This window comes from Heloderma suspectum, chromosome 7, assembly GCF_057233095.1.
Source record: "Heloderma suspectum isolate Gila_16-S chromosome 7, 16-S_ref, whole genome shotgun sequence".
NCBI lineage: Eukaryota > Metazoa > Chordata > Lepidosauria > Squamata > Helodermatidae > Heloderma > Heloderma suspectum.
In genome coordinates, this window is record NC_139464.1 from 39,725,185 (window position 1) to 39,736,062 (window position 10,878).

At 42.1% G+C, this 10,878-nt stretch overlaps 1 protein-coding gene across 7 annotated transcripts in view; it reads left to right on the plus strand.

The window, feature by feature from the left end:
* HMGXB4 (HMG-box containing 4) overlaps positions 1–10,164 on the plus strand; it is a 32,879-nt gene extending 22,715 nt beyond the window's left edge. For 4 of the 7 annotated variants that reach the window (XM_084809692.1, XM_084809696.1, XM_084809695.1 and 1 more), the window contains 3 exons: positions 44–149; positions 1,219–1,388; positions 9,546–10,164. In XM_084809692.1, the coding sequence (XP_084665818.1) occupies positions 44–149; positions 1,219–1,388; positions 9,546–9,884 (615 nt within the window). In that variant the 3' untranslated portion in view covers positions 9,885–10,164. Of the gene's footprint in view, positions 1–43; positions 150–1,218; positions 1,389–4,126; positions 4,386–5,677; positions 5,801–7,546 lie in introns of those variants that run through there. The other 3 variants (XR_014784280.1, XM_084809694.1, XM_084809693.1) reach the window with 3 other exon arrangements.
* Positions 10,165–10,878: the final 714 nt, after the last annotated feature.

Consider the following 10,878-nt stretch of genomic DNA (forward strand, 5'->3'; position numbering starts at 1 on the left):
GATGGTATTCCTAATGCAAGTTTTATTTCCCTATTCTTTGCAGGTTTGGAAGCAGAAGGCTCAGTATTTGCAACACAAACAGAATAAAGCAGAGGCTACAACAGTGAAGAGGAAAGCAACCTCATCAGAGGGGGCCCCAAAACTGAAAGGTAACTTCCATACTTCACTGGTTCTCAAGTTTGAACAGTCAGTGTCCTGCCTGTGATCAGAACTTGGAGAGAGCACTTTTTCCGCTCAAGATAGTTTTTATATTTTATTGTGTCACATAGGTCAACACAATGTCATCTTTGTCTGTTTTCATCAAAATGTTCCAAGACACCAGATGTGATCTGTACCATCAAGGTGTTATTTAAAAGCACATGGAAAACTGACAAAAACAGGGGGTTCAATTTATGTAGGTTGCTTGGGGACCTTGGAATTCAGATTCCCACACTTGAGGCCTTCAAGACGAGGCTGGACAGCCATCTGTCAGGGATGCTCTGACTTGGATTCCTGCATTGAGCAGGGGATTGGACTCGATGGCCTTGTAGGCCCCTTCCAACCCTACTATTCTATGATTCTGTGATTCTGTGTGTTCAATGTGTGGCTTTCCAGATGTTGTTGGACTACAATGCCTATCAGCCCTAGCCAGCATAAACAGCTGTAAGGGATGATGGGAGTTGCAGTCCAACAACAGTTGGAGAGCCACACATTCCCTGTCACTATTCTAAGCTCTCAAAAGTGTCCCCTATTGCTAAGGTGCTCCAGGCCAAGGCTATCAAGTCTTGTTATGACAGAATAGCAGGATGGCACTAGCAGTCGCAGTAGCTGGAAGAAATCTGCATGGCTAATGAAACATCCAAACACTTTAAGGATCAAGAAAAAGTTCAAAGTAGATTTCAAGAGGGCTATGACACTCATTGTCTGTTATACTGATTTGAGATGAAGAAATAGTATGGAACTGTGCCATTGATGCAGAACTTTTGTTTTGTGGAATGTGCCTGAATAAGAGGAGAGAGGGGAACTTGGGTGAAGTGGTTACATTAGACAGTGACAGAAATGCAAGCATGTGTCTCCCATTTTAGTTAGGAGAGAATTCCTGTCACTTCTGTTGCTGAAAGTGATACGTTAGGTAAATGTTCAGATATATAATCCCCTGCCGCCGCAGACAACATCAGAATTTACAGTACAAGCTGTAAAGGGAATGTAAACGTTAAGTGTCTTACTTTCTGTTTCCAGCTTCTCTCACAGGTGTGCTTTCACCCCATAAGAAGTCCCCATCTAGCACTGTAGTATTATCTTCATCGCCAGTCAAAGTTCCTGAAACAGATCCCATTGATGTAGCTGCACATCTGCAATTACTGGGCGAATCTCTAAGTCTTATTGGCCACAGGCTTCAGGAAACAGAGGTAGGTGCAAGAGCCTTCACGCACTAATGCAGCCACTTCATTTTTACACAACGGGTTATTAAATCCAACGTTAGTCTTACTGAGAGTTGACCCACTGAAATGAATGGGACTTCAGTTAGTCAAGGCTAACTTAAAGTCCCATTCATTTCATGAGGTCTGCTCTAAGTAAGACTAATGTTGGATTTAACCTGCTATAGCAGCCTTCTCCAACCAGGTGCCCCCCAGGTGTGTTGAACTCCAGCTACAGCATGCTGCGAGTTGTAGTACAACGCATCTGGAGAGCAGCAGGTTGGGGAAGGCTGTGCAATAGTAGCACAACATTCAAATGAGTAAGATTGGAATGAGCTGAATTGCGAAAGTGTGCCTGTTCTGCATACCACATTCAGTGCCACTGGAATGGGCTGTGTACACCAATCCCTGACACTTGTGCTACTCTAAAGCTTGGATGGGCAGAAGGTAGATCTGGATCTGCTGTTAGATCTCTGGGAGCTTTGCAGTAGATCAGCAAAGATTTCTGATTCTGAATTGTTGAACAATAGCACCAACAAGATGACTTCAGCCCACCCTAAATTATACTGCTGAAATGAAGACAGCTTGGGGTAAGCAGGAGTGGATTGTTACGTGGAGGGACTGTGAGCACCATTCAGTTCTGGTCCTCCAAACAAATTACTAGGCTCTGAATTCTTTAATTCTAAGTGTTTGTCTTTTGCACCAGGCTCCAGCTGGCGGATCTTATGGATCCAGTAAAAAAAATAAAATTGAATACTAGAAAAAAGAAACCAAAGTACATCCCGCAAGCCAGACAACTGCCCACCACTGCACTAAAGACTCTTATTAGTCACATATTTCGCTATTATATGTTAAGCAAGTTTCTGACCTTCATGGTTGCAGAGTTTCCTTTGATTTTTAAAAACTTAGAACAGCTCAAACAAGGATGCTAATCCTATGTTAGGATTTTTGATTGAAGGAAGGTTTAGAGAAAAGAACATTTTAAAAAGCCGAATAAATGTATTACAAAATAAGTGAACACCAGCTCTTGCTTCGCATCGGCCATGTTTGAGAGAGATGAAAATTGTCGTTCCTATTAATCTGCTACGCAGACTAGTTGCAGCCTTCATTTCCTGGTATTTTTCCGGGATGACTACCTGTGCTGAACCCCGCATTACTGGTAACGACATTGAATTAAAATATCCAAATGAGGTTTTTGGCAGCTACCCAATTTGGTCTGAAACAGCACCTCCATTAAGAATGAAAAGCGCTTGTTCTTTCATGCTACTTTAGAAAATAACTCACTGAAATTGATTTTGCACTCATCTGCTAGCTTAACTGCATCTGGTATCTGAATAGTAGGTTTCCTCAATGTATTTCCTCTGATTCTTTTCTCTTTTTCCTTGTAGGTGATTTCTTTGTTTATAACTTTGTTTATACGACCTAATCTAAGATAAATATTTTCTGGTTAGGAAACTATGAGAACGTTAAAGCCGTGGAATTTACCTATGGATCCATTACTGTCGCTAGAGGCACAGGCGGCCTCGGTGGCTTGGAGCACCTTTCATCAGCTTAGGCTGATATACCAGCTACAGCCCTCCCTAGACAAGAGATAGACTTGCAACAGTTACTCAGGCTCTGGGAACTTCTTGTTTGGATTATTGCAATCAGTTATATATGTGGCTGTTTTTGAGAACAGCTTGGGAAATTCAGTTAGTCCAAAATAGGGCAGCCTCGGATGGCCTTCTCTCTGTCCCATCAGCCAGGACAGCTAAGCTGGTGAGGACGAGGGAGAGGGCTTTCTCTGTGGTGGCCCCCACTCTGTGGAATTCCCTCCCTAGGGAACTCCGCCATGCCCCCTCTTTAATGAGCTTCCGCCACGCACTGAAAACGTGGTTGTTCAGGCAGGTATTTGGGGTGGGTTAGGGTAATTTTAGAAATATTATGTTTTTAATCTAGAATTTTACTGTTTTAAATTGTTTCTGTTGTTGTACATCGCCCAGAGTGGCTGGGTGACCAGCCAGATGGGCGATTAATAAATTTAATAAATAATAATAATAATAATAATAAATAGCTAGATTGGAACTGGCTGATGTGATCCTATTAGGCCAGTATTCCTCCATCTGCACTGTCTGCCAGTCCATTTCCAGGCCCAATTGAAAGTGCTGGTTTTAACTTTTAAAACCCAAAACAGCTTGGAGCCAGGTTACTTGAAGGAACATCTCCCATATTTATCTACCTGGACATTATCATTTGAGGCCCCTACCAAATGAGGTGAGGCAGGTGACTACAAAAGAGAGTCACCTTTTGTAGTGGTAGAGCTTTGTAGTAGTAGCACCCTGTTTGTGGAATGCCCTGCACAGAGAGGCTTGCCTGGCGCCTGTGTTATGATCTTTTTGATGCCACGGGAAGCCCTTTTTATTCTCCAAGGCATTTTAAGAACTGTATTCTGCTGATGCTTTTAATTTGGCTTCATGTTCTGGAATTGTTTTATTCTTCACTGCTGGTTCTATTCTGTGCTGTTTTTATTCTTTGTTTTAATGTGTGTATTTTATGTGTTTAATGTATTGCACACTGCTCAGAGAACCTCGATTACTGGGCAGTTTAAAAGTACAGTAAATAAATAATAATAATTTATTAATAATAATAATAATACTGCCACAAGGTGTGGTGATAGACTCTAGTTTAGATGGCTTTAAAATGGGATGAGTCAAAGGCTGCTAGTCATGATGGCTATTTGGGACCTCCAGGTTCTGAGGCAGTTACGGAAGAGGGCTATTGCACTCCTGCCCTGCTTGTGGGCTTCCCAAAGGCACCTGATTGGCCACTGTGAGAAGCAGGGTGCTGGACCAAATCGACCTCTAGTTCTGATCCAGCAGGGCGCTTATGTGGTGCGTCAGAGTTTCCAGATGAGCAAGGATATTGCATGAGAATGAAGGGGTTTCCAGACGAGGAACAAGACCTTTTGCACTGTTGTACACAGATACCTTAAGAAATCAGGTATGCTCAGGGCAGTCATAACCTATTTGGGGGGAGGCAGCATAGTAGCAGTTCCTAGTGTGGCTAGTGCAAGCCTCAAGCAAGAGAGTGAGTGGGAGAATGTGCTAGATGGTGGTTGGAAAAGGGATGGGTTTTCCTCCACATTGCTGGTGTTCTTGCCTGAAACCAGGAGCAGACTGCTGTGAGAAGGAGACTTTCCAGTTGTGTGTCCCCTTCCCCCTGCAGCAGCACCTATAGCAGCCTTCCCCAACCTGGTGCCGTCCACATATTTTGGACCTTCAACTTCCGTTTACTCCAGCCAGCAGAGCCAGTGAGCAGGAATCCTGGGAGTTGAGGTCCAAAATATCTGGAGGGCAACCAGGTTGGGGAATAGCAACACTGTGTGGACCTATGGCAACACTGCGCTGAAACTTCCTTTTCAGTTTCTCTGTACATATTGCAGGGGTGCTTCTTTTGGCAGTCACTAGGGAACTGTAGAAAGGGTGAGAGGTTTTTTTTCAGGAAGTGCACCGTTAATTTAGGTGAGGTGTGAGAGAGTGTGGATATGCCCGGGGTTGCCTGAGGTGAGAAGGTGAAAATAGGCACATGACATCCACACTCCCAAAGGAGTTCCTTGAGGTGCAGTGGCTTGTGATGGTATGAGAGAAAGGGAGGGTGCGGGAGGAGGCTGTGGTTTCTATATCCCCCCTGCTGCTTCCCTACATATGAAAGATCTGAGCAATACCTGAGGATTTTATATTTATTTATTTGTTTAGAGTATTCTTATCCCACTCCTCACCAAAAAAGGCTCCCAGAACGACTTACAAATAATCAGTAAAAAGAAGACAGTCCCTGCCCGCAGACTTATAATCTAAAGAGAGACAACATGCAAGGAAAAAGGAATAGGGAGGGAAGAGGGGACATCAGAACGAGGCTTCTAAATTGAGACAACCTGGCAGTGGTGGAATGTATGGCCAGTTTAGTCAGCATCATACATAAACAGCAATATGTACTAATGGTGATCAAAACAGGAGTTCACAGCAGGTGGTTCTGAGCTTTTCAGATACGTACAGAAACCGAGTAGAATATCCCAAGGTTTCTTGATGATATAGGCCAGTCTTCCCCAACCTGGTGCCCTCCAAGTGTGTTGGACTACAGCTCCCATAATGTCACAGCCAAGTTGGGGAAGGCTGACCTAGACTGTAAGAACAAGGGCACCTCTTGAGAGAATATGTGCTGTGTCTAAGGCAAAGAGAAGAGATTGAAATGGAGACTGGTTAGCTAATCTTTGTCGTCCCCCCCTTTTTTTTTTGGCTTCCCAGGGGATGGTGGCTGTATCAGGAAGCTTATCAGTGCTGCTGGATTCAATTATCTGTGCCCTAGGCCCATTAGCGTGCCTGACATCCCAGCTGCCTGAACTAAATGGCTGCCCCAAACATGTTTTGGTAAGTTCTGTGTAAATGTTTGAGTGTCAGTTTCTGCTGCAACTTCTTACAGCTTCCCCTGGGGCTGTTTCCTAATTCAAGGCAGGATTTGTAACTGTTGCAGCATACCTTCAGCAGTTCCTGATGTGCTGCCTTGCAACACTGTCCCTAGTCTTGGTGTCTTCTTTCCCCCCAGTTCATGTGCTATGTTTCTAGAAAGGGAATTTGGACTGATCTTTTCAAGATTCATTGTGGCAGTGAACCTGAGCCTGTAACATGGACAGTCTTTCTATGCAATCACCGTATTGTTCAGTTGATGCACAATTTGTATCTCGTATGCCATGCAGAGTCTACCTGCCTTCCCTGTTTGCACTTCTGTCCCAGGGATAATCCCACTTTCCCAATATTCGGAGCACAGTATTTAGTACAGGAGACAATGTGATATACGCTCTTCCTTCCCCCACTTCCCTGCCAGATATTACATTATTGCTACTGTGGTTGCAATATGAAATCTTTGCAAAGGGTCATTGATTCCTATCAGATATTCATTGCAATATAATTAGGAATGAGCAGAAAAATTGACCCCCTAAATGCATGCGCTAAATTGGAAATCTTTTTGTTAGTTTTTAAAAACTTACTGTGGAATTAAAAGATGGTCTATACATGATTTTAATAAATAAATGATGTACTGCAATACATAACTACAGCACAAAAGAACTTGTTCACAAATTTATTTTACAATCGTGAACACCACCAAAGCTTCTCCCCTAAAGAAGGGCCTTGCTGTTTTGTGATTCACTTATGTCATTGCTTTTTAAGCTCTTTGGAGGCTCTTTCTCCCCATTCTTACAGAGGAGTCCACATCTGGCAAGTTTTTTAAAGGGTAGCAAGCAATAACACAGCTATCTGCCCAAGTAAGGGTGCCCTCCAGTTTATTATATACAGACAGAATATCATGATTGAGGGCTTGTGGGAATTAAGGAACTCAAGTGTTCTCCCCACATCCCTAATTTCTGTCATCAGAACAACCCTAGTTAAGAGACAGTGACTGGCCTAAGATCATCTGGGGGCGCTTTGTGGCTAAGTGGGGATTTGTACCGGGGTCCCCTCAGTCCTAATCTGACACACTAACCACTACACCACATTGGCTCCTCAATAAGATCTTTCATTTGTCCAAGGCTGCTTATCCCTCTAAAATATTTTGAAAAGATGAAGGGATTGTGCCTCATGCAATCTGCTGTTTATATTTTCTGCCAGGAGGTGGCTGCGCTCTGTAAAGACTGTCTGCATCTCTTGCCATTTTAGCAAAAATGTGTCTGAAATCTTATTTAAAATTTCATGTCCTGCCTTTCTAGCATGTTCAAGGCAGCTTACATCTTAAAAATTAAAACAATGGTGCAAGTGAAAAATCTATAAGAGAGGGGCAGAGTCCTTGTGACCACAAATTTTGGCCTGGTTACAAAGGCTAACGAAATGTTTTTCACCCATCCCCTGTGGAATTGGGAAGCAAAACTAAGGAATCATTCATGCTAAAACAGATGCTTTTATTGACTTGATCAGTTAGAGAAGCTTAAGGAAATGAACATATTCCCCGGTGCTTCTGAAAGATACACAGGTTCTTGTATCTCTCCAGAGAAAAGCAGCAGCTTGTGAAAACACTCTCTACCTTTATTATGTTGTTAGGTTTTTCCTCTTCTATTTGTTCCGCTGTGTTAATATGACAAGCACATTTGTTTTATAAAATATTGAATTCAATTTCTTTCCCAGTCAAACACATTGGACAATATTGCCTACATAATGCCTGGACTCTGACAGGAAAAGGATCATGGGAAGTGACCTGCCACCATGTGACTGGTGTGTGTACATATGGGCTAAACTGACATTTTTCAGGGAGTCTCCATGTAAAGTTTTTAAGTTTTCTGCTTGTAACATATGAAATACAATTGTAACCATTTGATGTGAGTTTATGGAAAGTTCTGAGCTTGATTTGTGAGAATCAAAGTGTGTTTCCTCCAACCTGAATGTTTCTATAAGACTATAGTGTTGGGAAATCTTTCGATACATCAGTCTTAACATGGAAGACAAAAGAAGTAGAGTGCAATCCTATGCATATTTGAACAGAAAAAAGCCCTACAACTTCCAGCATGTTTCTGTCTAAACACGCATAGGATTGTACCCTTAATGAATTGGTTTTACGTGGGGAAGTTGAGTAAGTTTGGGGCAAAACTGTCATGGACACAGCACCACTGATATTTCAGATTTTAAAATTTTACTTCTCTGAGAGAAGACAGTTGAAGAGTTACTATGTGGTGTTAAAACTAATGCATGGGTGTGTGTTTTCCTGAGGGCCTGTACTGGCACCAGGAATCCTTATTAAAACTCCCAGTTGTACGTAGGGGAGACTCAATACAGATTCAGATGTGGTGAACAAATTCTTCTCAAGTTCTTAAGGGAACTAAGGGCTTTGTAATACAGATGAGTAGGACACCATGGGAGAAACATGCATTGCTTCTCCAAAGGTTGCAACTACCCTGTGGACTACACTGTTCAGAAGAAAAAGGAAGGGAGGGGTGCTCCTATGAAATCCACAAGTCTCACCCCCTGGCATCTTCCAATTTTAGCCAAACCATGGTCCTCCAGTAAATAAACTTATAAAACAGTAACTAATGGTGCCACCATAAACTATAGGGGCTTGGGCCCCCTATGACCCATAATTCAAGCTCTGATTTAGAATCGCTTATCACCAGCAGTGTATGGACACTCCTCTTCTTATGGTGCTGATGTATAGGTTGTAGAAATGGTGATTAATGTGACTTTTAAGGGCTTGCTCCTGAGAGGGAGCTGCTGACTGGACAGATCCTATATCCCAGACACAGGGTTCCATGCTCTGAGTGCCTGTAGCTCTTTTGGGAAGCACTTCATACCTTCCATAGGCTTAAGTGTGGCTTTTTTAACATGTGTATTTGCATTTTCATATGTTTTATCTGTAGTAGATTAATTTATATTGTATATTCCTGTAAATAGTTGTAATTAAAATAAACAAAAATTCCTCCCACCAACAATGTATGGAAAACATGAGCTACCTATTACCGTCTGGGTACCATGCCAGAATTGAACTTCCATCTGTTGTATCAGGCATAGACGGGGTTCAGATAACACATCATGGCTCATCATAGGCTATTTAACCCTAAAACACACCATGCGTTATGCGAAGGTTGTTTAAACCTCACATAACCCATGCTTGCTGGGTTCACACAACACAGCAACCCCCAAGCAGAGGTTGCGTATTCAAAATGGCAGCTGTACGCAGTCAGCGTAACTCATGTCATGTTGTGCAAACAGTCCCTTAGGCTAAAAATGAGAGGAAATTTCCAGTGGGAAAAGTAGCAGTGGGGGTGGGGTGTTTGTGATTGATAGAAACAAAAATTGAAAACCTTACATTTTGTCCAAAATCCCCTTGCTACTTATCATTAGAGATGTTAAAGTATCAGAAAGCAAGATAATTTTGGCTCTAGGATTAAATTCTGTGCACTCTTTTTTCCAGGCACTTAACAAATTTCTTAAGCCAACTGGGTTTGTTCTCTCTCTCTCTCTCTCTCTCTCTCTCACACACACACACACACACACGTTTTATCTTATGTCTCTAATTTCCCCTAGTTAAACCCAAGGAGAACAGGCTAGCTGTAGTAAGTGCTATTCAGTAGATAAGCCCATGCACTAGGCGCTGTCTTAGTTTTCACAGAACTGATCTTATTTATCTCAACAGTGTCTCAAGCAGCATTTGGGGGATGAAGAGAATCCTGGAGCAATCTCTTTGACCTGGCAATTATTGCTTGTATCCAGTGGTGTCCCTCTGCTGATAGAAGGCACTTTGATCAGTGCACCTCACCCCCACAGCCTCCCTGCTCCAGTCTGCTCCCCTCCCACCTCCCGTGATGATCTGAAGGGTGCAAAGGACCATTCAGAACAGCATGGGAGAGTGCAGTGGGGAGGGGGAAGTGGCAAAAATCACCTTCTTCCCCATTCCCATGATGGAAGCCTCTGCTGGATCAAGGACCCTTCTGTCAGTGGCGCGGAGCCACTAAAAACAACCCTTTATTTCTAGAGGAGACATATTTGTCTTAGATTCCAATAAATATATAGATCTTAGATTAAACATTAGGAGGGGGTCTGCTTCAGTTTTACCATCTGCACTATGGCAAACTTGAAGTTTTTAAACACACAACTGTACTGATGTACTTTTATTTAAAATTTGTACACATTTGTATAATCTGTCTCTTGTCATGTTTAGTACTGGATAGCTTTGGACTTGTAGGGGTTTTTTTTACATTTGTTATTTCTTGGTCCAAATTGCATTGTATAAATCTTTTGCTAATGTATATAAACTTTTTTTAAAAATTGAAACATGCATCTTGATTTCATTTCGCATTTGTATTTTGCCTGGTATTTTATCTACAAGACGTTTAATGTCAAGAAATTTTTCTTTTGCGTTCAATCTGACAACATCCCTGTGCATTTTTCACCCAACTACCTGGTTCTTTATTTGGTACTTTTTACCTGCCTCAGTGGGAATCTACTTTTGTTAGTCCATGGCCATCCTTTTGTTTTCACTCATTTCACCACAAGTTTTCTTTAGATGGCAGTATGATCTACCAGAATTCCTCAATTGTAATTGGATTTGTGTGCATTTCTCACATAAGACTTGTGGATTAGTTAGCAGCCATTCATAGGAGACTCAACACAAAAGTGGGCTACAGCAAGATTTCAGCAGGATTATACTTAAAAACTTCCTGAAGACTTTAGCCAATAAATGTCACAGAACAGTACTATACACAATTTCTCAATCAAGTATGATGCTGCAAAATGCAATATTTCAACAGCCTCAGCTAGATACCTGCTTATGGTTTTTTGACACTAAGTGGGGTTATTTTAAAACTGAAAACCCTTTTCCTGGATGTTTCAAAATACCAGGCAATGAAAGCCCTGCTTGTTAGGTGAAAGAGATCTAGCAAGAGAGAGGCTTTGTTTTTTGGGGTGGGTCACTTCCGCTTTCCATGTGAAATGAACTCTGTAGACAGTAAAATACTGAAATTATTATT